We start from the raw sequence: 27,204 nt of genomic DNA, 5'->3' as shown, positions 1-27,204 counted from the left end.
AATAACTATGGACTTCCAGGGAAAAATATTGCCTTGATGGCAGCATGTCTCTAAAATCCCAACATACACCTTGGCATCAACAGTACCTTCACACATATGCAAGTCACCCATGGCGTGGGCACTGATGCACAGATGCTGGCTTTTGCACCTTTCGCTGATGAGTCTGAATGGACCTTATTGTCTTTAGCACGGAGAACTCGACGTCCGTTTTTCCCCTGAAAATAAGCTGCAACACGGACTCATCTGACTACAGCACATATTTCCACTGCCTTTTGGTCCATCTGAGAATAGCTTGGGCCCAGAGAACTAAGCAATGTTTCTGCATAGTACTGATGGGTGGTTTCCTCCTTGCATAATAGCTTCAGGCCTCATGCATGGTGTGTTGCTGATGTGCTGTGTAAAATCTTTCCAGGATCGTGCGGCAGTCGTGCACCTCATGAAACCCGTGCACCCAACAAAGACTTTCCCTAACTTGTACACCCTTGCATCAGTAAGATTTTCTCCTCAGTTAAATAATCTTCTGGATGCAGCGGCAGACTATGTTAAGTGACAACGGTTTTCCGAAGCACTCCCAAGCCCATGTAGCTATATTTATCACAGTAGCATGACGGTTTCCCATGAAACCGTCGGAGGGCTCGAAGGTCACGCACATTCATTAGCAGTTTCCAGCCGCGCCCTTTATGCACAGATTTCCTTGTATTCCCTGAATGTTTTCACAATATTATGTACTGTATATGGTGAAAGAACTGAATTCTTTGCCCTCTTGCATTGAGAAATGTTCTTTTTGAACTAAGTGACAATTCTAATCACAAAGTTTGGCACGAAGTGATGAGCCACAAGCCATCCTTGCTTGCAAAGACTTCGCCTTTAGTCGATGCTCCTTTTATACCCAATCATGATACCCTCACCTATTACCAGTTACCCTGCATAGTGTGGAATTATCCAAAACGGTGATACTTGAATGTTCTATAAACTTTTTACTCTTATTTTGCCTCGGGCCCAACTTGAGTGTGTTACAGGCAACAAACTCTGAATTGGTTTATATTTACAAAATACAATCAAACTGGTCAGCCAAAACATTAAGTCATTTCTTTGTACTTGTCAGTTAAATACAAGTTCAAGAGCATTTACAAATTACAGATTGTTTTTGTTAGTAGAAAATATCAACTTCTCCAGAAATGGGGTTTGTAGTTGATTTTGTTTATTTAGAAAGTATGAGCATTAAACTGAAAGAAAAGCCTGAATGACACAGAGGGCCAAGAACATTTTGGGTTTGAGATGCAAAGTATGCATTTCTTTCCCAAAATATTGGATACAGTATTGCACTAGGGATTAAAAAAATGACAAGCACACAATGGGAACATGCTGTTCTGAATGATAACTAGTGTACGAAAAAAGGCATGTATTTTCATAACCTGTTGTAGTGATCTCATTTGTACAGGACTCTTGATGGCTAAGTTTATATGGAACAACCGAGAACAAACCATGGCATGGCTGCAACACTCAAACTAAGACCTTGAGAGAACACACATTTTCAGAACCGCTTGTCCCATACGGGGTCACGGGGAACCGGAGCCTAACCTGGCAACACAGGGCGTGAGGCCGGAGGGGGAGGGGACACACCCAGGACGGGACGCCAGTCCGCCGCAAGGCACCCCAAGCGGGATTCGAACCCCAGACCCACTGGAGAGTAGGACTGCGGTCCAACCCACTGCGCCACCGCATCCCCCTCTTGAGAGAACATGAAAATCTAAAATTTATTAAAGCCTTTGTGGGCAAATATGAAACTTTGATGTTCATTTACTATACATAAAGTGTGCACTAAAGGTTTTACTGTTCCCATAGAAAAATGTAAAACCATTCACCTTGGTGAATAAGGTGTGTGGGCTGATAACACTATATAGAGTTAATTGAAAGTCGCTTTGGACAAAAGCATCTGCTAAATAAATGTAAAACCAACATCGCAGGTTTTCACAAAATGTAAGACTTCAGGAAAACATTTTAGGTTAACCGTTTCTTCAATCTTTTAGCACTTTATTTTTTTAATGTATTTTTACAGGCACATTGAAAACACCCACCCTCTCATTGCGGTCGGCACAGAAGAGACGCGTGTGATGACGCTTCTGCACCACGATGTAGGTGATGCCTGGCTGGTACTCCTTCTCCAGGCTGATGCAGGCCTCCCGAATGGCCAGCAGCTCATAATACAGCACCTACAGCAAGAGGCACAAGAGGATGGTCACCTTTCGACACTGCTACTGCAGGTTCCTGAGTAGGCAGCATTGTCTTATAAGATACAGAAAACACAATTTCCTGAATTAGTATCACTATAACTAGCATTTTGTTCATGTTCAAAGCAAATTCTCCAAAGTTGATGTCAACTTGAAGATGCTATTAAACCCAGAACAACAAGGACAAAAGTAAAAATCTCTGGACTATATCTTAAGCAACCTCCAGTGTTTGCACTGCTTCAAAAGTTATGGTTAACTTTGAGCTGAAAAGGGTCAGGCAATGCATGGACAACATATAAAGGCACATAAACAGGACTGGGAAAAAGGCAATCGAAGACTGCTTTTGCCAAGACAGACCTGTCTAAACTGGCCTTCTGATACACCATCGCGATAGAAGATGATACGAGTGGGCTTGTAGCGGGTAGATTTGTAGAACTGGATCAGCAGCTCTCGAACCATTGAGGCCAGGTCCTGAATGACCTCCTGACGAGGGCGCTGGACTCGAACCGTGGCACAGTACCGGCTGGGATGGGCATCCATGCTGCCTACCACCTAGTGATGAAGAGAAAAGTTCAGTCTTATATAACTAGTAGTCCTAAGCTTGACATTAAAATAGTCAATAAAAGTACAAGAGAATGGCAGCTCACATGGGTGTGTAGCTGAAAGAGGTCCTAACTCACCGCTGCAATGGAGGGCTTCTTCCCATCTCCAGCTGGAGGATGTGTAACATCAGCACCCAGGAAGATGACTGGCTGTTGGAACACTGAAGGCCTATAGCAAAGTAAGAAGGATGAGGATTAAACAAGACCCCAAACCATGCAAAAGCAGTTCACTGAGGTTATACATGATGGGATTCTTATTGCAGCTGGCAGATAAAATGGACAAACAAAGCTTCTAAGAGGACGCAGAACAGGGGCACCTACCGTTGGTGAGGTACCAGGATGTTGTTGATACCACCCAGTTTGACATTGATCTTCAGGCAGAGGTTGGAGAGCGTTTGGGGGGAGGTCTTCACCACATTCTTCACCTGGACACACTGGGTGGCCATCCCCAGCAGTGTGTCTCCTACCCGCTTCACCTCCGCTAAAATTTCAGAGGAATATGGTCAAAGCTCAAAACCCTTATACAGTACAGAGTACCACTTAATACGTCGAATAACTTGTCACCTGTGTAAACATTTGGCATCAGCTGCTCACCAGAGCTACACAAGAGCATTCTGTACCTCAGACTATTGGGTACAAATCCCCGCACTGATTTTTTTCAGTTTCTGCAGCCACACATACCGTAGACAGGAGTCTTGCCAGGCAAGATGACGATGATGAGCTGCAGCCCAGAGTAGGTGTTCTTCAAGTGCCTGAACATGGGCTCCACGCTGTCCGCTCCTTGCGCGTATTTGCAGAAACACGGCTGGCCCTGAATGGGCATCCCGGCATCTTTGGAGATCTTTCGCAACTGGTCTGTGAAACCCCTGTTGGACATAAGCGTCATCAGTGTACGCAAAATAAACCTGTGCAAAGAGAAATATGTATGTCATTCTTCAGTATCTAAAATTAAACAGACATGGGTATGGGACTATGGCAAGGATTCACAAACAAGGGCATGAAAGAACAGGCAGTGTGTCTTAGGACACACCAGAACAGTTTAGAAAAGCATATATGCTTCAGGGAGTGCAGAAATTCATATAGGACCTGTGGTCATTTTGTGGGAAATTCCTCTAATTTTTTCATGTATGTCTTTACATTTTTGTTTAGATGTAACTGTCTTTGTATTTAATAGAAAGCAGCTTGATCAGCCATGACAGCACAAAGGATATTAGTGTGCCTTAGGCACTGTGAGGCCAGTTTACACTTTTCAGCATTCTAATGACCACCACCAACAGGAGATTGATGGCAGCTTTGAGTCAAACTCTCCAGTGTGGTCAAATTTTAAGGTCCAGAGACAATCAAAGGACATGTGCTGATTCCGCTCAGGGCTTGAAGTGGGCTGTCACTTTCTATGGCAATAAACATTGGCAGGTGGTGGGAAACCCCTGAAAAGCTTGGACTGAACTATGGACTAAGGCTATGTGGAATCTACAAAATTGTTTAACAATCTGTCTAAAGGAAAGGCAGTCAATGGTGGAAGGACAAGAATGTGACAGGAGGGAAAGAGTTGGCGCAGTGGTGTAAATAAAAAAGAATGCGGGAAATGCCATTCTGCACTGGACTGCGGTAGGATGGAGATGACGCAGGGAATGAGGCTGGCTCTCACTTGAGGATTTCCTCACGGCACTGTCTCTGTGTGGCGAAGCAGGCGATGGCCCACATCTTAATCTCCACCCCTGTGTGGAACTGCTTACCCCTCATGTCCCACACCCCATGGCTGGGCGTGGCTACCGTACGGTTCTGCAACAACAGCAGAGATTGATCTGCTATGTAGGGTGTCCATAAACAAATGTACAAATGGGACAAAACCAAGCACACACACACGGCTATCCACAAGACAAAATGCAAATACTACATTTAACACAAAAGTGCATATAAATACATCAATATATCACTTGACTGTTCGGAACCAAAAATTACAACCGATTTTTTTCCTCCACTGAGAAAACATTAGGCAATCAAAATGTGCAAAGCATTTCATGTCAGTTTTTACAGTGATGCACCAAACAAGTTTTGCACTATTTCTCAGTGGTCCCCCAAAAAAAAAAAAAAAAAACACACACGTTTGCATGGTATAGGGAAAGTGTGTACGTTGTGCCAGTATCATATGTCTGCTTCACACATGATACTGGCACAGAGTAACATAATAGCTCAAACGTTACTCAACATTTAGGGTAAGGGCTTCAAATCCAATGTTTGAAAGGCTGGTGTACATACTGGTTTAGGCTTTTGCTACAGCACAGAATATTAGCACAAAGTATTCCTATAGTAAAAGAGAATGATCATTTATTATGTACAAATGGGTCAGAATGGAAATGTGCCAAAAGTAAAGGAACAATGAGTAATTAAGGCCCCATGAAGGACTGGTGTCCTGTCCAGGGTGTTCCCTGCCTCATGCCCTATTCTTCAGGTATAGGCTCCAGACCACTGTGACCTTGTATTTGAATAGTGGTTACTGGTCACGAATAGATGGAAGGTCTGTGCATTGATTGCAGCAAAAAGAGACCAGCCATCAGACTGAATTTGATATCCCTGACATAAAAAAAGCTTAATGTTGAGTGAGAACAGTGGAAAAACTAAAAGTGAGAACCAGTCAAATAGATTTGACAGTATTTACATGTTGCTCCCCAGAAATGGGCTCCAAAACCATGGCCCATGACAGCCACATTTGCAGGTTAATTATTCTAAAAAAATAAATAAAACAAAAATCTAGCACAGCCCTCTGCTTGACAAGGAAGACAAAACAAGTCCTCACAAAATAAGTGCAGCAGTTGACTAACAAAATCAAGGATTACAAACTCAAGCCAAAACACTGGGTGTGCAGGTTTATACAGACACTACACTTCACAGTAAGTCTAATATCAGATAAACCTTTATGCAGCTACTAGTGTGATGATCAAAAAAAAAAATTTTTAAAAATTGTCAACTGATGAACCTTTATGGAGCTACTTCTTTGATAATCATTGGTTCATACGGTGGAAAGTAACTGCTTCAGAATCACACGTCTGCATCAAACTCTTTCTGTTGATGTAATGCACTCACTTTTTTGTGAGAACTATATCGCTTTGGGGAAAAGCATCTGCTAAATTAATGCATGCAAATCTACATAATTGTTTCTGAAGTGATACAAATATCACCATCCAGCTGCCATTATGTTTTCCACACAATTTTTTTTTTTAGGAATTCTCAAGTTCCACAGAATGAACTCGACTCATCTGCTACATGAAGACACTTTTTCTGGTACCAAGTGCTCAGAACAGTACCAGAGTATATCTGTGTGGGGACACTGCAAAACAGCAGGACCTTCCAGGTAGCAAAGCAGGGCACAGAATTTATCAAAGAAGGTGAAAAAGCTAAATCAGCCCCCAGTGCCAGGTCAGGGCTCCTAGTGATGGTGTAAGACTTGCAGTTGATTGTTGATTTAGTTAAGTGGCTGAAGTTTCCAGTCACTGTAACAGAGACATCTCTGAGACCAGATGTGTTGCTGTTAAAATATGAGAGAAAATCTTTGGCTAGAGACCTGTACTGTGTTGGGTATCTTAAATAGAGGAAGGATGCTATGAAGGCTGTAGCAGAGGGTATCTGGATAGCTTTGCATCAGGAAAGGTGAGCCATGGGTTCAAGGTAGTGCTACCTGGATGCAAACTGGGGCCTGATCAACCCTGGCTGAAGGTATATAATATTGAAAGACCCAAGACAAAACACACATTTCCATTTTTAGCAGATGTGAAAAACTAGATTTTTTTTTAATGTCAAATTTATGGAGAAATATAAACATGACAGTGAATTGGATGGATGGTGTCACAAACTTAAACTTGAGATTTTTACTTAGATGCTGACCTCGAGGTTTACCGACTTGACAACAATACTGCCATAAATATGAATGTGTATCTACTTCACTGCATTTATAAAGTCATGCAGTCTTTCTGTTTAACAGTCAAACCACACAACCCACATCCACATGCATGGCCAGGACAACTGACAAATTGTCACAGGCAAAAAATATTCATATCTGCTCAACTTAAAGCAACTGCTCCTTATTCTTCCAATACCCTTCCTCTACATTTATTCCAAATACACTTAAAAAAATGGCTGTGTCATAGACAAATAATGAAAAACTGACATGGCTGTGACCCAACCTGATGCATCAGGAATACTTTTAGGTATAAGCTACACAAAGCACAATAGCAGTCTCTCAACTCAGGCCGAGGCCCGAGCGCATTGACATCAACAAAAGCGCTCTAGCAGTTAGTTTCTCCAACAGGAAGACAGTTCAACATACAGAGAAAGAATGGTTGTGATTTAAAGAAAGGGTACCATAAAGTGCTCTGAGCTCACCCTGCCGCCGTACTGCAGCATGGGCGCTGGTAGCACGCGCCCTGTGACGTGAGCCATCTCGTCCCGCACCTTGAACTGGAATTCTTGTACAAAAGGGTCTGCCTCATAGTTGGCACTGCGCACCTAATGGGGTTAAGTACACATGAGAATCATCTGTTAACATTACATGTACTGCTTGTCTGAAGTTCTTCCCCAGTATATCTGCAAACATCAAGTATGTGTCGCATTTCTCCACAATGAAGAGGACTTGATGGGTTCCAGTATTATTTGCATGTCACTTTGCATTAACCCCAAATTGCATTAAACACAAACGACAGCTATTTGACGCTGATACTCATTTTTTTTGGCGAGAGCCCTTGATTTATCAAAAAAAAAAAAGTGAGCCATATGTTTTCATTAAACATAAAAAAAACTGGGTTGTCAACCCTACATTTTCATTATTTTTAGGGGTGGTTTCCAGTTGAGTACTTTCTCAGTTTTCAATCATGAAATGTGGGGAAAATATACAGAATGGTGAAAAATGTACACATTTGCAAAGCATAAAATGTGGCATTGCACTGACTTGTGATATAAATGTTTGTATGCATCTCAAAAAAACTAAGAAGGTGATTAGGAATCAGCAATATTCTGGTTAAGTTTTATGTAGCTACTTGTGTGAAACATCACTGCATATAGTGGAAAAACTAACTGTACTTAAGAGTCACATCTGCAACTGTCTTTCACCTAATGTAATGCACAAATTGTATTTTCTATGAGATGTACGCTGCTTTGGAGAAAAGCATCTGCTAAAGGAATAAGTAAATGTACTCACAAGCTTGCTGCACTGGTAAATGTAGAAATGTGCATGGTAGAGCGCAGCCTCCAACCACAAGGTGGAGCCACTCACCAGTCTGCTGATCTCCTCCTGTCTGTCAGGTGCAGAGCGTGCTGTCGCTTTGATCATGGTGGAGGTCTGATTATCTGTCAGTTTCTTGATGCAGCGCTGCCCTGCCACAATGTTACACACCTGCAGGGAAAGTAGACGCTCGGAATCGCCTTCTCTACATCCGTCTGCTCACCACAGGGTTCACCCATGCAGCAATCCCAGAATGCCTTACCTCCAGGGGCAGGTAGGTGTGCTTCTGCTCTTGGCCCACCTGCAGGCAGGGCAGGTGGGGGTACTTGAGCTGCAGGTTGTACTTCTCTCTGAAGTACTGGGCTACAGTACGCTCTACTGTCTGCCCATTCTCCAGCTGCAAAGGGAACCTGCCAAAAACACAGAAGCAAACGGAGGTTAATGGCACATCTGTCCATAAAGGTAGAACGTGACCCCCATGCTGCAGTTTCCAATTTACATTCAGGGTGTGCCTCAACAACAAAGGTTGCCGTGGGATATTCCACAGAATGAAAGATCGGACTGGTTACTACGAGGAGAGTTTCACTCCTGAAATTCCTCCTTTATCATTGTCTTTTGTTCATTTAAGTTCATACAGGAATCCAAAAATTAGCAAACTTATGTAAGCTGTACACACATGACTAACTTGATGTCTTCCAAGAATAATAGGGATGCATTACATTGCACAAGCCATCTCAGAGTACTGAACTGTTGCCAGGGTTAGGAGGTATGGACTGCCTGTTACTGTGGCTAGGGAAAGATCAAGGGCAGCATTTCGCCAACCACTAACACCCTGCTGTGTCTGCTTCACCACCTCTTCTCTGCCCACCATAGGTTGGCAAACGGGCCAACTCACGTCTGGTGGCTGGCCGGCCGCCGGGTGACATTGCACACACGGTACTTTCTTCGCATGGTGCCGCAGTGTGTGACCTCCACCTTGAGACCTGAGAATGGAAAGGCCAGGCAATCAGAGGCAAAGAATGACTGCAAGCAGCCCAGGTAATATGGAGAAGAAACAAAGCACATGAACAATGTGCCTCAAAATGGAGCGCACCAGACACACAGAAGACGAGATATTTATAATGTCAAGAGACATTTTAATGTGCCTGGGGAAAAAAGCATTTTAATGGTAAAACCACAGCGCAGTGCACAGTGGAAGTTCAACAAATCATGAGCACCAGACCAGTGTATGGAGGAGTATAAGCACAGCCTCACCTTTTATCTCTTTGGTGAATTTGACCCGGTGCGAGTCAGTGAGGGGCCGTGGCTGCTCATCAATGTTGTGGATGTCCAGAACCTCACACATGAACTGGATCACAGGCTGTGCTTTGTAGAACGCTGTGGCTGACACTGTACAAGCACAGTGAGAAAAAGGACGGGGTTATCGTACGAAGGCAGCAGAGTCAGTGAGGAAACTGACCAACTCACATGTTCAAAAAGGTTAAAAAGGAATTCAATTACAGTGACAGAATAATATTCTGCCATGTATCCTTATAACACTAACCTATTCTCCCTTTAAAAGCAGTTTCCTGCTGTTTTTGAGACTGTTTGCTTATGTGGAAGGAATACAGACAAACATTTTATATGAAGGACAACTGACAAAATGAAGCAGACTAGGCTAAAAACATAGTAGAGCTGGAGTTTTCAAATTAATGTAACTGGTTTGCACGTGAATCATGGCAGGCAGTGGGGGACACCTTTTGATTCGCACAATGCAGTGTACCAACTACTTTGAGAAACCAAGAAGAGGTGCGAATTGTGCCAGGACATCCAAACATCTATTTTCATCTGTAACACTGATACAGGACTATATGAGCCCATTAAGGTGCTGTAACCCCTGTGCAAAGAAATGTGAGCCAGGGATACAGGTGGTTAACTAAATTTAAATAGTTTCATTACACTGAGACATTGATCAATGCTTCCACTCACTTCTCATGCATTTAAAAAATAAATAAATAAATAAAAGGCCCTACTTCTATCACAGAAAGAGGTAAAGGGGTCCACATGACAAAGGAATCCCTGGTATAAGTCTTGTCACATTAATGAAAAATATACAGTCTAGACAAAATACTGAAATATACAAATTTTAAGTAACAGCTTTAACAGGGCCACCATTGAAACAGATTTCATCTTTACTGGAATGCAGCGAAACAAGTCCTGAACTGCACATAGTGCTATAGTGGATAGTCTCCAGTTCTTCGAGATGGACACAGTTTTTTTTTTTTTAAAAAAAAGAAAAAAAAAATCCATAGTCTGCACTAAACTTCCCATTAAAGCCCAGTGATGTTTAAGGATGCCATTTTCATCCTGGTTATGATAAAAATCAAAAGTCCATTTAGCAGTCTATATAGGGCATTTTTATCTTGGTAAATTGGAACATTGTGAGGAATGACAGCTTACACCAATGGATGCACCTGATTGCCAAAACCCACATGTAGAGCCAGAATTGGACCCGATTCATGAACTCTCAACATGTTCAACAGTCCACAAACAGTGTGGGCATCCTCTGATTTAAGTTCTCCTGAACAAAGAAATATAGAAAAAAAATGACTCTATTACTTTATCCCCCTCTGGTATTAAAATTACTACCTACTAGTATTTCATTTTTTTTACATGTAAAATTTTAAGAACCCTATTTCATGCTGTGCCATCCATATTCTTCCCAGGTCTTGTACAGCGTTTTAATCTAAACAGGACTGAATTATGTCCTCCCTACCGACTTGGCTGTAGCTGCCAAGTGCAACTGCAGCGCCTGTTTAAGTTCCCGCTCTTTTTTCGCCCTTTCTGCTTGTTGTTTTGGCACACAAAGAGATAAAGGGCATTATCCCCAACCGATTGAGCTCTTTCCGCACTTTAGCAAAGGGTGCTAGGCGAGGCGGATTAATTTGTGAGCGTGCAAGAGCAGGACGGAGGCCCAGAAAGATGGATACTTGGGAACAGCCGGGGCCCTCAGACACAGCAAGCCTTGCAGTGTTTCTGTAAAAACAAAAGGGTAGCCTTTTCTCTGCCTGAAGAAAAGGTTCCAGATGCATTCTGAGTGGCTCCACCCCAAAACCCTAGTACTCAGCCTTGACCCACAAAAAGGACTGCCTCATCGCCACGGCAATCAGCTTCTGAAGTTCCCACACAGTAGCTGCTAAACTCTCCAATAAGCTTCTAATGAGCAGCATCCCCTGCCTCATCCTCACCATCAATGTTGAGCATCATCTTCCACATGGCAGGGCGCACAGACTGGTGGAACCCAAACCACACCTCCCTCCCACCACCTAAGGGATGGTCGTAACCCTCTGGTGCAGAGAAGAATGACCGCCCAACAGGGGTGTACCTGAGGAAAAAGGAGCAATTGAAAATACTGACTGATGATGGAGGCAACATACAGATGACTTGCTTAACTAACACTTCCAATATTTCCATTTCTATGCAACTACACTATATTCTCTCATTCAATTCAATTCATTTTTATAGAGCACTCCTCTCGCAGTGACAGAGTGCTTTAGCACAGGCATACAGCAAGAAAAATAGATACAAACAAAGACGACAGTTGACTAATGTAAACCATCTTTTAAGAGCCAATGTACTGATCCATAGCTACAGTAGACATGGTTGCAAAATGAGCAATTTAGGCATCTCTAAGCATAAGCTATGAAACACAACAGCTCCATTTCTCCACCCAACAATCGTGACATCAGCTCACTGCTGCAAAGAAGTAAAAAATGTGGATGAATGCAGTATTTTGAATGCCACTCAAACTGAGCATTGTCCTTTAGGCAACAGAAGCTCATTGTTGGATGGTGCTCTAAACAGGGCCATGAAGACTCACTTCATGGAGGGCAGGTGGCGTAGCACTACGTCTACTGCGTGAACTGGGTTGGTGCTGATGGGTTTGTCCAGCTCCAGGGGCTCTGGCATACTGCGGCCTGTCAGGACCTCGTGCAGCAAGTGCCAGCTGACCAAGGACACAAACTTGATGGTGACTTTGAAGGGCCGATCCTTGCCCCCCTCACCAGGCAGCGTGACGTCCAAATCCACCTATTGAAACCCGGGGAGAAGCTGTTAATTGCAAGGCCTTACAGAAGACTGACATACACACAAGAACATCATAAAGTCATATGATCCTCCGCTACTCAGTCTCTCCATAACCGGTTTATGACTTCTCTGGTCCGTGATTATTAATACCATTTATTGATAACCATTCAGATTTTTATTTTTCCAGTCAGCCATAATTAGGTATTTAAATGTGACACATAGCCTAGTCTTCTCCAAGCCAGTGCAGGCACACTACCACAGTAAGTTGACATCATGAAATTTGTATTTTGTGTTTGTTATTCATTCTATTTTAGTGTGTTACACAACTTTTTCCCCCTTATTATATTAGGCATCATTTAGGGTGATTTTGGGAGGAACTTTGAACAAACTGAAGTTGCCATATTTAAAATAAAGTAAATTTTTAATCCCTTTGATATTTGGTCTGCTTCCAGGAAAGAATTAAAGCTGGACATCAAAGGATACACAAATCTGAAATATGAATACCCATATTCATTTCCCCTCCATGAACTACAACCATTTCTTACTGCATGGGTTTTTTTTTTTTTTTTTTTTTTTTTTAAGTTAAAATTTTATATTTTTCTCTTATTTAACATATATATTTGTAAGAAAATATTTAATCTGTCCATTAATTCATTACCAATAACAAATTGTTCAATGCAGGACTGAGAAGGTCCAGAATGTATGAGGGAAGCATGGGGTACGAGGAAGGGTATACCCTGGATGGAAGGATTTAAATAATTAGGCTCATAGGTGTTTGTATGACAAAGAAATAAAGAGCACAACATCACTGCATATATCCTCAACTTTGCAAAGCACACAGACACTATGCCATTGCAGATACTGTGTAGCATTACCAAAAAACATCTGCTAGGTTATAAACTTAAAGGTACTTGCCCAGAGCTGCTCCAGTAAAAATTACCCAACTGTAGAAATGGGTAAATAATTCATAAGTAATGGCTTAACACTGCAAGTACTGTTCAGGCTTAGGTCTGAATCCAATTCGGTCTGTACAGAGTTTGGCCATTTCCCTGGTGTGTGTATGGGTTTCCTCCAGGTGCTCCTGTTTCCTCACAGTCCAAAAGACATGCATTTCAAGTGAATCACACACACTGAATTGCCCATAGTGTGTTTAGTATGTGTATATGTAGGAATCCTGACACTGGCATCCTGTACATGGTGGATCCACAAGGCTTTGTGCACAACGAGTCTAGGACACGCTCCAGAACAGTTAATAAAAGTGACAAAAGGATAATGCTAAGTCACTTTGGAGAAAAACAGCTAAATTCTCATAATTAAATGTATCATAGATGACATAGAAGTAACAGTTGTGATTGCTTAAGAGAACAGAAAATACATAGTCCTTGTTATGAAAGTATCCATCTTAATAAAGTGAAAAGACACCAATGAAAGAAACATTGTTACCAAGTGTGCTCCAAAATATCCAATACAATTCTTGTGCTATTGTACAAAATAAAATTGTCATTTTGCTTCTACAATGGCTATGTACAGAACCTTATTCTGAGGGCTGAGCAACTTTATAGAGCTGTTCACCGAATAAAGTGCTCTGTTCAAATCTCTGTAAACACATCAGTTGAAAGATACGTGATAATATAAACTTTTAAGGAATAGACACCCCTCGACTTATGCAAAGTTCAATCCCTAACGTAAGTCAAACGTTAGGTATGTCAGATTCCCCCCTCCCACCATTCAACAGAGGCTAGCCTACCCTAGGCGTTTGTTGCAAACACAGGTATATAAAATTAGACTATAATTCTCTAGTACATGTTATATTAGATGTCTGTCATTATCGTTTTCATGCTAGCGGTTCCTTTCACATGTAGCATCCTTCACTATCGTATTCACAGTCAACGGCTAAACCTGGTTCCTGTGCTATAGACGATAATCTTTGCCCACCTTCATACCTCCATATTATTTTCAAGTTCAGCTCCAAATCCATTGCTATATGCTTGCAAGACAGTTCTCATTTTCCTTCAGGTGCATGTTTACAAGCAGGCATTGTGACTATTGAAATGGGTTAAAAAAATGCAAAAAAGCACTACACTAATGAGAGATGTGTTCACGGCTTAAAACGCAGGAACTGGGAAGATGCAGCTTCTTGCCTTGTCTGGTTACACCTAAAGTGCAAGTAGGCATTTCAAATGTTTTCCATAAGCGCTAAACATGCATGGCAGGAATTTTACGTAAATCTAGATTTAAGCACGTCAAATTTACGTAAGTAGAGGAATGTCTGCACTTAAATAGCTGAACAAAATAAACAGTTACAGGGGGGTTCATGCTAATAATTTCTGAAAAAAATTTTAAAACAATAGCACTGGAAGGACTGGCAGATCTGAATTGTAAACATTGAGAGTTTGACAGTAGCGACAGATCCCCTATTAATTTTTCTTGATGACAGTTCAATGAAGGCTATTAATTACAAGATAAGTTTGAATCACAACTAGGACGCGTGGGGAGCAGTGCTGAGAACTGCTGCCTTGCTGTATTTATAGACAGCCACTTAGCTGATAATGCTGAGACTCCATGCACTACATGCAGTGCTTCTTACACCTGTGAATCTTCTGTGGCACAATGTCGTCCCTCTTCCTTTGTTCTGTATATACCCAATACAAACACTTTCTCAAGGAGTATGTCATGCCACTCACACACCTCCTTGAGGAGGACATCAAATCTGAAGCACAGGTAGTAGACCGACAGGCACATCTGCCAATAATAGTTACTGTGCCATAGATCTGGGTTTCAGAGCCACAGCGCTACAAGCACGGAGGAGTGAACGATAGTGCTACTTACCCCTCCAGCAGCCACAGGTAGGGGGTTGGCTGTGTAGAGGCTCCGCTTTCCATCATACACTGGTCTACGATCCCCAAAGATGGTGACCTTAAAGTGCTGCACCATGGAATCCACCACCTCCCTACAGAACAGCAGGCAAACCCATCAAAAACAAGCAGTCATGCAAGGACTTTCACCATATATGCCAATTTCTTACTCTACAAGAAAATATAGTCTTTCTGCATCACTAAAATACTTGTTCCACAGTATCCTCTGAAGTTCTCAAACATTTAACAATAGGGCCTTCCACAAATAAAAGGCAAAACAAGTCTAAGGATGGACTAAGTCTCTGCTCTGAATCTGTGTAGAAAGACTGCTTGGGAATATGGACAGCTAGTGTAGAAGCATACGAGAGCCATTTTCATCACCCGGATCACTCAGACTAGGCATGAGCACAAACACCTCTAAGTACGTATGGCTTGTAATACTGCAGAAACTTCCAATGGTACCTGTTGACCCGGCGTGGGCACTTCTCAGGTTTGATGTCCACCTCATACAGGTAAACATCCATCTTGGGAATCTCCACCTGGAAGCAGTTGGCCAGCAGCTTGATGGGCTTCCCCATGGTGCCATAGCCAGGGCGTCGTGGCACGGAGAACAGGGACTGGGCCCCAACGGCTCCTGAGGACCAAAGATAGGGTAAAATTTATGAGTTTAAAAGAAACACTTGAGTTCTATGCAGCAAAGATAAACTTGTGCTTTCTTTTAAATGGAATAGCACACTTGGAGAAAATTTCAATGCCGTTGAATCAAAATTTACAACCTAAAAAATCGGCTACAGTGACATATCCAGCATTCTAAACGGAACACTTTAGTTACAGGGTGTATTTCAAAGTATAAAAGATGTGCAGAGAACAACCCTGGGTTTATAACCTGTATCAAAAAAGCAGTACGATAATATTAGAGCACAAGGTACCAGTATGGATTCCTAAGGGGGAAAGCAACCTCAGGAAATTAGAAGTGGAGGAAGCAACCATTAGAGTGTTTAAACGCTTGTCTTACAAGACGCAAAAGCCAGCTTAATGGAAGACTCAGACATACTAGCTCAAAATGTATAGCAGCGCAAGTGCACGCTTACTGCCAGCGTCACCAAGGAGCCCACCATGACTGGGATTTCATGTGACTCGTTTTAAGCGAACAGTACTTGGATTCAAACACAGGCTAGATGTCCTTTGTGGCAGTGATGTCGCTACAAGTGAAAAGGGAATAAAGCTCTGGTGGCAGAGAGGTCAATGAATAATTTTGAGCACTCAAGGCAAGGCACTGGTGTACCAACAACTTCTCTTCAGCATACATCTGACCTAACCACCTCCACAGCCACCTCATCTACCACAGGTCCCCCAACAGGGCTGGCCTCCTGGAAACCATGCAATTTCCTCCCAGCTGAACTCTGCTGTTTTAAAAAGGTCCCAAAATGTGTCACCAACAAACAAAAGTCTAGTAATGAGTGATTCATGTCTATTAGTCATACAACTCCTAAAGAGTGATGTGGTCACAGCAGGGAGCCCATTTCATACCTTAAACCAAGAAATTTACATTTATTCAATTAGCTAATGCTTTCCTCCAAAGCTACTTACAATGTTAAGCCATCTACAATTATTTACCCATTGATTCAGCTGGGTGCTTTTACTGGAGGCAATTTAGGGTAAGTACCTTGCTCAAGGGTACTATAGCTAGGATTCAAACCAGCAACCTTTGGGTCCAAAGGCATTAGCTCTAACTACTACGCTACCAGCTGTCCCAGACCAGATTAAAGACATCAGTCTAATGTGCTGCCCCAAGCCAGAGGGTTAGCTTTCCATTCTAGTTACCTTCCTTACTTGTGTCCCTGCACCTGGTGGGCTCCGGAACCTCACCTTTGCCAACAGCCCACAAGTACAAGCCCAGCACTTCTAGCTACAGTCCCCAAAGTATTTATCGCGATGGAAATTAAGCAAAGGCCCCTGCCAGGATGGTCACATTAGGCAAAAATTCTCACACACAGAAATCCATACCACCCCCACAATCCATCCCATACATAGAGGTCTCTTCTGATGCTCCTTCGTTCCCATCTTACGGCAAGGGAGGAGGGAGCAGCAGTTAGTAAAGTGGGTATGTGTTGGGGTACCATTTTCAGCTTTCATCTTCACAGGCTCACAGTATGACACACTGCACCCCCCCTCACAACATGACTCACTGTGCCAGCACCAGATCCCTCAAGAGAGGAAAACACAAAAGGACAATCCTGCTAATACAGGGTCTAGCCTTGTTTGCCTGTGCACTCCAGAACAGTCAGCTCCGATGAAAGGGTGTATGAGGAATGCGTAGACGCCACACTCTTGATACAAGTCATCCCTCACAGCCATTGAGCCCAGAACCACAACGTTTCAGGCATGGCACCTCCCCACGTCTGGTGGCCTCTCAATGACATTTGAGCCTTTAAGACAGTCCCCTACATTATCACCCACTTCCCCAAACAAAAAAAAATATGCGTTTTGTCACGGAGAACATTCTGGCTTCAAATACACAGCAACTTTGAATGCCTTTACTGAGCAAAAGTTTAGCTCAGAGCTCAGTATGCAGGGGAGGTGTGTGCCATGGCTCTGCATGGCTGCTAAAGAATAAGTCCAAGCACCCCTCTGAGAATGGAGGTCTGATCAGCAGTGGGTAACAGCTGGGGAGGGTGGCTAGAAAAGGGATGCCGGAAGGGCAATGGGGGGAGGGAGGGAGGGTAAACTGCTCTGAGGCCTCAGAGTTGCAGTACAGCAGGCCCACAGTGTGCATGTCCTCAGGTCACCTACAAGGGAACACCCATATAAGGCACTCACATTTCCAGAGCAGCAATTTTGGCTCGGTTGCTTATACAGCCATGCATATAACCCTACATGCACTGCTCATGTTTGTATTAACCCCCCCCCCCAAAAAAAAAAAAAAAAAAGTCATCCTAAAAAACTAATGCATTTTATTTCTTTTCATAATTCAGTAAAACTCAAGGAGTACCAAGCTGCAAACTTAACACAAAGCAGCACTATGTGAAAACTGTCCACAACAACTTGTTTCTAACACACATTATGAGGATCTCAAGCCCGTGCTGTACCACAAACTAATGTTTCATATGACTTTTAAGTCAGACACAGGGACTCACTGCTTTCAGTAAGCACCTTTACATACAGTTACACAGACACACATGCAAATACACTCATATCTACTCTGGGCAGGTAAAGTTGTGAGAAGAAAAAAAGGAAACACAAAGAGGTCATTTTCCAAGGTTTGGAAGAAAACTTACAGTTCTTTTGCATTCAACAAAGATGAAAAAACTGCAGTTAAGGTTCCCTTCCAATCCAAAGCGATAACTATGTGTGTATATGCATAAATATGCAGACACACATTTTATGCCTTTTATTTTGAATGGGGCGGGGGCAGCGGGTTTGGCCGGGTCCTGCTCTCTGGTGGGTCTGAGGTTCGAGTCCTGCTTGGGGTGCGCTGTGCGCCCCATCCTGGGTGTGTCCCCTCCCCCCCCCAGCCTTGCGTCTTGTGTTGTCAGGTTAGGCTCCGGTTCACTGCAAACCCGCTTCGGACAAGCGGTTTCAGCTAGCATGTGTTTTCAACAGAAAAATAAAACAACCGAGAGCACCACCCATTGACTGAACAAAACTGAATTTTAAATTATGTACATTTGAAATTAAATATTATAAAACTCTACTGGAGGTTGTTGAAGGAAAATTAATAACCTGTCATCATTAAACCAAGCTATATCAATTCACTTACACGGAACTCCAGTACGTATGTGGTCTTTTCAATTTCTGAAAAACCCAAAAGTAATTAACGTTACAGTTCATAATTATCACAGATTGATAGAATTTCTTTGACAAAGATCATCAAAATGGAATCATTTCACTTAAACTTTTGCTTTAAGGCACAGCTCAACATTTGTAAGAAGTTTATATTTATCTGCTCACAAAACCAAAGCTCCCTCTCACCTCTGGCAACATAGCCAGGCAGTTTCCTGAACGCACTGTAGCCCCTTGATAGGGCATGTAATTCTAACCAAGGGATGAGCAATATGAGTACACCTAGGCCTCAACGTCTTCAAGATGTACAACCGATTGCCAGGGCTTGGAGGGCAGTCAGTTAGGCCCGGCTGTGTACACCAGCTGTGTCTCCACAGAGAACCAGCTGAAGGCAACTGGTGTGGTGGGGCAGCAGTGGACATCTCCCAGGCTACCTGCGTTATACTGCGGTTCTAAAAGAGTCGCCCCATCACCCTATTCCACCCAGCCAGCTTTCACTTTTATAGTGCAATCTTTCTAGTTTCTGACAAACACACAAGTAAACAAGGCCACTGTTAGAGGCTCGTGAGAGAATGTGTATAATCCAGCGAGACTCTCGTACAAATGTAGAGGACAGGAGGGAGACAACGGAGTCAGTCGGAGCAGGCCAGGCCCAGACACTCAGGGGTGACAGTACTGAGGTGGGGGAGGGGATGTTATTTTAGTAGGCCAATTTCCATGTGTGCAGAGAAACAGTGAGGCTGCTACTTCACTATGGTGACAGAGTGCGCACTGAGACAGGTGTGCTACTGGGTCACCTTTGAGAATCGTCCCCTGTGCATCTCCAGCACTCATTTACCCAGTGTTATCAACCAAGTGAGCAGGGGTTGCCACACCTACTGACATTGCCCAAAGGCACAGGATAACATTTCTGAGGGCAGGCTGTTGTACATACAGGATGACACAGGTACCACGGCCAGGAAAAAAGTTACCCCATAGGTAAACCCTATGAACGAGTTGCTATAAACACGCTTTTCTACACAGAAGGAGATGAGGCATAAAGACATCCAGTCCCTACAGTAGCTTTTGGTCAAATGACGTTGCACCCGGTAGCACCCAGTTCTTTTGAAGAACTGTCAGAATGACAGCTCAGCCACTGCTCTCCAATCAGATACCACAGAGCTTCTGCAGGAATGTACTCAAAGGAAAAAACAAAAACACCCTGAAGATGGATTCTGCCTGCTTTCAGTCACACACACTTGCCCCCCCCTCCCCCAAATACATAGCTCTTTAGTCACCCACATTCGCCAAGCATTTGCTCTCTCCCCATTTAGGCCCCTCAATAGAGAATGCTCACACACATGCATGCACACACACACACACACACACACACACACACCCACCCTAGTGTGCTTCCTCGGTCTACACAGGAAGAGAGGCCCCGAGGAGTTGGCTGAGACCGTCTCACCCCCTCGGCCTGATACCATCCCAGTCTGAAAACTGTCAGCAATGAGAGCCCCCACTCCCCCAAAACGTATACCTGCATGAAACTTCACGCTATTGAAAGCCAATGTAAACCCACAGAAACCATTTCATGTTCATATGGCCTCCAGTGACATGCAGAAACACATTAGACACTGACAACGCTCCTCGCAATATCAACGGTATCCGCTAATCCGAAATAAGACTTCCTCTCCAGAGAACTGTCAAAACACGGAATCAAGGATGTTCTGCAATGCTGCAAAGCCATGAAATGAGAGTCATCACCGTCAAATTCCAAAGCTACTGTTATGGTTGCAAAAAGTAGACCCCTCCGAAACCAGCTGACACTGTGTCAGCACACATCTACACTTTAGCATTTCAAGATGGAATGGCAGTGGACTATCTTCAAGACAACTCAGACTCAGTTAGGAAGAAAGGACAGGAACAGAACAGCATCCCCACTGCATCATAAATAAAGAAATGGCACCATGAAGTCTCACAATGGCACGAAGCAAAGCAGGCTGCACTCTCCATAGAAACCAGCCACAATCCACCACTTCCACACAAGGGGGCCCCGCAAGATTCCCCTCCTATTGTTGAGGCAATGCCAAAGGAGCTGGGAAAGCAACTTTGATTCAATCCCTCCCTTTTCTCCAGCACTGAGGGGTGGCGCTTGTATGGAACCCAGAAAGGCTGGAAGCACAAGTCGGGATAGCACTGCAGGGGTGGGGGAAGAAAGCGCGGGAAAACCAAATCAAGAGCCAACAGACAAAGACAGCGAAAGCAAAGAGATGAAATGAGTCTAACAAGAAGGGGAACCAAAAGCCTTCTGACAAATGCAAGGTAGTCCAAAAGGAATTAAATCACCTTGTTCCCATTAAACTGCCAGAGCTTTCAAACTAACTTCATGCACAAACAACCCCACTCCACCCCGATACATAAACTAGAACCAGGAAACACCTAATCTGTCAGGGTATCTGACTAGGTCATCCCTGACCCACATCCCCAGCTGCATGTCTACTTTCATGTATGCATCCCTCACTATGTAAAGTACTAGGGCTCCAATGAATTAATGTGAATAGAAATGGCCAACCAAGCATATTCATCAATCCTGACCTCACTACAGACAGACAGTTTAGTCAGAGCCATCAACCTAGACAGAGTGAGTGTTCTTGCAAAGTGCAACAATGATGTGTTTAAAGTCCACGAGGTTGTTCTCATGTGATGAAAACGGCAAATTCAACCCACCATGACAGTGAATTTTTATTTATTTATTTATTTATACATACACACACACACACACACACACACAATATATATAGAGAACAATGTCTAATCAATATGGGAAATGCTGCAAGTCGATGTATGATTTCACTTCACAACTGCCTCACTGTAGAGGAGAGAAGCAGTGCTGAAATGATCTAAGCCAGAAGTTTCCGCAAGAAGTCAGCTTTACGGCTCAAGAAGCTAAACCCTTCAGACACAATGAAGTCAGCATACAGGTTTGGTGAGGTCTAACAGTGAAAGTAACCAACCTCTGTTCTTCCCTTGGCTTGCCTTGGAAACTGCGTGAGTGGTCGCTATGGGTCAGGTTTGACTCCGCACCTTGCATGCATGCAACAGTGAAGGTAGAGGGCAGAGACAGTCATATGGATCTGTGACTAAGCACTGGGCTGTCAAACTGTGTGCTTTACCAAGCCATTAATCTGCATTTCCTTTTTCACAGGTTTGGGCTACAGAGCTTCACATCTGTTTTCAATCATTAAACACCTGAGGCTTTTTGACTTTCAAGGAGAGAAGCTACTTACTGGGGCTGCACTCCAGAAACTGACTCTTCTGGTCAAACGGGGGATGGGACTTATTTGTCCAACTGCCACTTTTTCCAAACAAACCTCCAAGTAAGTAGCTTTTCTGAGGTTACCTGTCAAGGAAAGAGGAGGAGCCGTATCTTTGCATCAGGTATAACTAGACCTTAACTCATGGTGGTGAATTGTACTGTAAGAGGTTTCACTTTTGACTTTGAAAAATTACAGTGAGAAGCAGAGATGACCCCTTATTCTGGTGGCCCTCCAGGGCGGAGGCCTGAAAGTGACTCAACCTGCCACTCCCCTGACTCACAGCATCTGGCACCAACTGTACCAAAGCAAATGCTATTGATTCCCACACCTCCCCAGCTACTTTGTCTCCAGCAAGGCCTCAAGTCTCACCACTGTACAGTCATCGGCGATTTCAATGCCAGGGTGATCATTGCATCAGCAGAAGCCCAGGAGAAAGACAGACAGCAGCAACTGAGCAGTGGAGATGACTAAAGATGTTGGCCAGAGGTTTCCTCTAGAGAGATTTACCGTACACTTCAATAATCTGGAGAACTACAGCACATTTACTTTGAAACATGTCAAAATATGCATTAAACCTGACAGAGTAGCTGAAATGTTGACACTAATATTAATATAGGAGGCAAGCTAATGTTAACATTTGCAGCATACACAGAACCCACAAACTAGTCCTTGTATCTAGACCCACTGACAAAGTATTAAAACATTATGTCACTCTTAGTATGTAAACATCAAGTTAACACTGGGTGCGCTGAAACACGATTTCTATGTCAAAGGTCGAATCTAAGATTCATCACAATACAATGGAATAAGCTACAACAATTATGTATCACACTCAAAAAGGCAATTTTTTTTCTCCTTGGAAGTGCTTCAAAAACATTCGTGCCAAATAAAAGACCCATATCACATGCTAACAAACATCTGGTAAATGTACTTAATAGGTCAAAAAGTATAAGCAGGGACCATCAACCTGATTTTTTTCTTCTTCAATTTGACTTGAATGACAGCTGAAAATAGGGTGGCAGGGAGCCAGCAGTCACTGGCCTAGTGTCATCGCACCAGGATTGATCCAACCATGGAACCTCATAAATCACTGGCATATCAGCACTGTTTTCACAAAAAGAGAATTACCAGAAAATTTTACAAATCTCACTTTTTCTGATGTGTAGGCATTTCTGAGCTAGACACTACAAAGACTAGTTCCACAAGATTCTCAGGATATTTGTAACAGTACATAAATTAAAAAATTACTGTAGTGCTTTGGAAAGCCTTGTAATCTGAAGGTTCCTGGTTCAACTCCTGCTATAACACGCTTGATCACTTTTCCCGAATTGATTACAGTTTTAGTACCATGCTGTACAAATGTGTACATCCCCGTAGAGTTCATCTAACAATGTAAATCCCCTTAGGGAAAGGCATGATGAGCTAAACAAAGGTCAGAGACAAAAGATGGCTCTCGTAGGAGAAAAGAACTTGCAGCAATGTTCCCAAACCTGTCTCTAAACATAAAAAGATGTGTATTCCTGGTCTGCTGGACCACAGGAAACCAGCGCCAGGAATTTCTCTACAGAACTCCTTTGGTTTCCTTCTTCCGTGGGCCTCCTCCACACACAGCTGTCCACATGGACCCACAATGTCCTCCAGCTCCAAGCGCGCGGCTCTTCCTCACACGTGCACAACAACATGTAGTGTTTTCTATGAAACGCCCCTGCATTAGTTACGTGTGGTTAGCGAATGGCCACCAACCGCCTGCTCCCGACAGGAATCCCTGACAAGCCCGAAAGCCAGAAAAAGTCACTAAGCCTAAGGTAAAATAAATTATGCAAAAGAGAACAGGTAGAGAGTGGAGGAGCGACGAGCGTTTTTTCCTCAGCTTCAGCTGGACTCCATTCCCTTCACCTCTGCTGCTCCGCAGTGACTCAGGAACAGCCGGTGACCTGCCCACACACCCACTCAAACTTCTCCGCCCGTCCACACTCGCTGTTATTATTCTTACTAGTACTATTAAGTATAATTTATTATGTCTCGTTTTTATCGTTTTGTATCTCCCTGGTTTATTTTTCCTGTGAGAACCACCTGTGTGCCGGCCGACCGTGTTGGTGGTTTACCACCATCACCCCACACACACACACACACACACACACACACACACACACACACACACACACACACACACAGCGGCCGCTTGCTTAGGCCGAATGGCGCCGGGCTCAAGTTTCCTCCTTTAACGCCGTTTAATTAACCGACTATCTTCTGCCTGTCCTACCCGGTCGTCGCAACAAACAATATTACCAGTTTAAGTCGCTTTTAGCGGGGCAAAACTGCTACGCAGGAAGTTATTTAACTGTAGGAGTTGGTGACGAGGCGTTAGCGTTAGCCTATTTAGCTCGGCGACTCGGTCGCGGTTCGCGCGCCGGCTGATTACGCTCGAGCGAGCGGCCGGCAAAGCGCGTTGCGACTGCGGCTACGAACGTGTCAGGAGTGTGAAACCGGGCGAGTTCCACTCACAGACAAGGAGCGATGGCAAGCAAGGATTTGCCTGTGACTATTACCTGTAGTTCCGATTTCCATTCATGAGGTCTCTGTCCGGTTCCTCCCCGGCTCTCACACGTCAAATCCCGGCCACGGAGTCCTACGGATCTCAGCTCCGACCCGTTCGTTTCGCTCCAGTCACTCGTTGTCGTGCGGCGCCAGAAGTGGGGACGAGGGGTTCCAGCAGGCTCTCCTCCCCGCTCCGCCAACCCGGGCCCGGCCTCTTCGCCCGGAGGCTCCGCTTCGCCGGCGATCCTCCGCGCCGCCGTGTCCGCTCGCTCGCTCCACGCGCACACACTTCCTCGCCCCTCACCCTCAGCAATTTACCAGCTGGTTGTTCAGAAGCACAGCGATGTGTGAGGGTTCCGGTTCGTACCTCCGGCTCCGCTCTCGGAGGAGCCAAAAATTCACCTCCGTTTCACACGCCCGCGATACGACGCGGTTCGATTGTCTTCTTGATTGGAGCCGATCCGGTTTCCCATCAGAAACGAGAAAAAGAGCGGCGCGTTCCCACCTCTAAGCGCGACCTGCCCACGTACGAGACGAACCCCCCGCTCCTGTCGCTGATGTAACCCGTGCGCACTCCTCCGCCGGAAACCCCTGGGTTCGGCTCGCTTCGCGGCGCGCTAGTGTTCGTGCTACCGCTCTCGATAACCCTCCGCCGGGGGAAACTCCTCGCGCGACGTCGCTCTGACGGGAAACCACCGAAGGCCTCGCGCTTTCATTGGCCCTCGCCACGCGTCATCGTGACGGCCGCGCGGAGCCGGAACGTGCCACTTCCATCTTGACAGTCCCATTTTTGGCCAAACGACTGTCTTCGCCTCGGCTGTTAAAACCATGTATCACACAGTACGCTACCTGCCGTGTATTATTAACGATTGCTAAATTCCCACCTTTGACCAAGGCGGCTCACAGTGTTAGGTTTGTACAAGGAAGCGCTTACGAAGTCACAAGGTGACAGGAAATTGTACTGTACGACTTGATGACAGTCACGATGCCGGACTTCTTCAAGTTCTTGGCAGTATAAGAAGTAGAAAAAAAACACTGCATTTTGTGCATTCGCAATACATCTCCGCCAAGTAGTGTTTAGGAAACATTCAGGCCTTTCTTGCTTCAAACAAATCAAATGAGACCTTTGTACAAATGTCTTTTTTTCTTGAGATTTCATGCAGAATTTGACCATATTAACATAGGTAACGTATCAAAATCGTTCCTGATCCAGAAACCCCCTCTTTCAGGGGATGTCAGGCGCGAGAAGAGATCACCTTGTCCGAGTGTAAAACCCAGCCACAAAAGAGCCGCCGAAAGCTCGTGCTACGTGAGGCCTGGGAGGATGTGATCTGAGGTGGTTCCCAGGGAGCAATCAGGGACTGATGGGCCATTGTGACATGAAAATCCTTCTCACAAACCAGCTCCAAGATCACCTTTTTCTGCTCCTCTCATTCCCAGGCTGTACTTCCTTCTGCTGGTGTCTGCTTCACTGAATTTCAGCTATGGGGGAGCCAAGGCCAGCACACGTTGCATGTCCCCCTTCTGCCTTATGTGAGACACCTGTGAAGGAGGGAGGGAGACTCACTACATGACAGTAATTTCATAAAGTCATGAATCACACATGACACCCGCTGTTATCACAAGTGGAATACCCCTTATGACTTGAGGAGTTAAACAGAAATTTCCTCAACATTGCTGAGAAATTTTCAAGTCACATAGTCACAGCAGAGGCAACTTATGAAAAATGACTGAATTGTGTCTTTAGTCCAGCCTTTAATAGCCAATAAATCCTTATATTACATTTATTCATGTAGCTGACACTTTTTTCCAAAGCAACTTACAATTATCACAAGCTTATGATTATTTACTCATTTATACAGCTGGGTAATTTTTGTTTTTTTACAGGAGCAATTTAGGGTAAGTGCCTTGCTGAAGGGTACTATAGCCAGAGGCAGGGATCAAACTTGCAACCTTTAGAGCCAAAGGCAGCAGCTCTAACCCCTACACTACCAGATGTCCAAGTAGTGTTATAATATTGTTAGAATATTGTTAGAATCAGAGTTTAAGCAATACAAAGAGTTGCTTTTCCACCAGTATGAAAAGGATCAGTGATGACCTTATTTGCTGGAAACACCCCGTAAGAGTGACTTGAACTTAGTAGAGGTGTTAAAAATTCTGGTCATAGGTGGGTGCATTTGTTCTCATGGCAAGATTTATGAACTTTCCCCCGTAGCGCTAGAGCACAGTGACAATCCAGTGGCTTCTGCAGACTGACATTCCTGTGGTCCTTCATTTCCTTCAAAGTTAAGTAGCTTGCAATACTGTGGGCAAAGTGGCTTTAGACTAAGTCTAAATATATATATTATTGTTTTATATATATTTATAATAATAATTAGAATAATATGGAATATTTCACTTTTCAGGAAGAGTTGTTTGTGTGAACATCAGAGTTCAATTTGTTATGAAAGTGCAGAAGAGGAAAATACATGACAACTGATCCATTCATAACAGCACCCATGCACTTGATGTGTTTAGTCCACTCATTCAGTAGTCATGTTGGCATAAGCATTATATGACAAAGATAGAGAGAAGTTTAAAAAAACAGTTAGAACCACCTTAATGATAACAGACTTG

At 43.9% G+C, this 27,204-nt stretch overlaps 1 protein-coding gene across 4 annotated transcripts in view; it reads right to left on the bottom strand.

Moving 5' to 3' along the window:
- ago3a (argonaute RISC catalytic component 3a) overlaps nt 1–25,239 on the bottom strand; it is a 33,105-nt gene extending 7,866 nt beyond the window's left edge. Inside the window, exons 1-18 of one of the 4 annotated variants that reach the window (XM_029246046.1) lie at nt 24,600–25,239; nt 22,021–22,133; nt 21,748–21,817; nt 15,431–15,602; nt 14,943–15,063; nt 11,908–12,116; nt 11,276–11,412; nt 9,303–9,437; nt 8,944–9,031; nt 8,311–8,458; nt 8,100–8,219; nt 7,193–7,336; nt 4,482–4,615; nt 3,515–3,699; nt 3,155–3,314; nt 2,912–3,002; nt 2,589–2,783; nt 2,079–2,213 (exon numbers count right to left, since the gene is read on the bottom strand). In XM_029246046.1, coding sequence (XP_029101879.1) covers nt 2,079–2,213; nt 2,589–2,783; nt 2,912–3,002; nt 3,155–3,314; nt 3,515–3,699; nt 4,482–4,615; nt 7,193–7,336; nt 8,100–8,219; nt 8,311–8,458; nt 8,944–9,031; nt 9,303–9,437; nt 11,276–11,412; nt 11,908–12,116; nt 14,943–15,063; nt 15,431–15,546 — 2,118 coding nt within the window. In that variant the 5' untranslated portion in view covers nt 15,547–15,602; nt 21,748–21,817; nt 22,021–22,133; nt 24,600–25,239. The remainder of the gene's footprint in view (nt 1–2,078; nt 2,214–2,588; nt 2,784–2,911; nt 3,003–3,154; nt 3,315–3,514; nt 3,700–4,481; nt 4,616–7,192; nt 7,337–8,099; nt 8,220–8,310; nt 8,459–8,943; nt 9,032–9,302; nt 9,438–11,275; nt 11,413–11,907; nt 12,117–14,942; nt 15,064–15,430; nt 15,603–21,747; nt 21,818–22,020; nt 22,134–24,599) is intronic. The other 3 variants (XM_029246047.1, XM_029246043.1, XM_029246044.1) reach the window with 3 other exon arrangements.
- Nucleotides 25,240–27,204: the final 1,965 nt, after the last annotated feature.

This window comes from Scleropages formosus, chromosome 18 (assembly GCF_900964775.1).
Source record: "Scleropages formosus chromosome 18, fSclFor1.1, whole genome shotgun sequence".
NCBI lineage: Eukaryota > Metazoa > Chordata > Actinopteri > Osteoglossiformes > Osteoglossidae > Scleropages > Scleropages formosus.
This window is presented reverse-complemented; position numbering and strand designations above follow the sequence as displayed.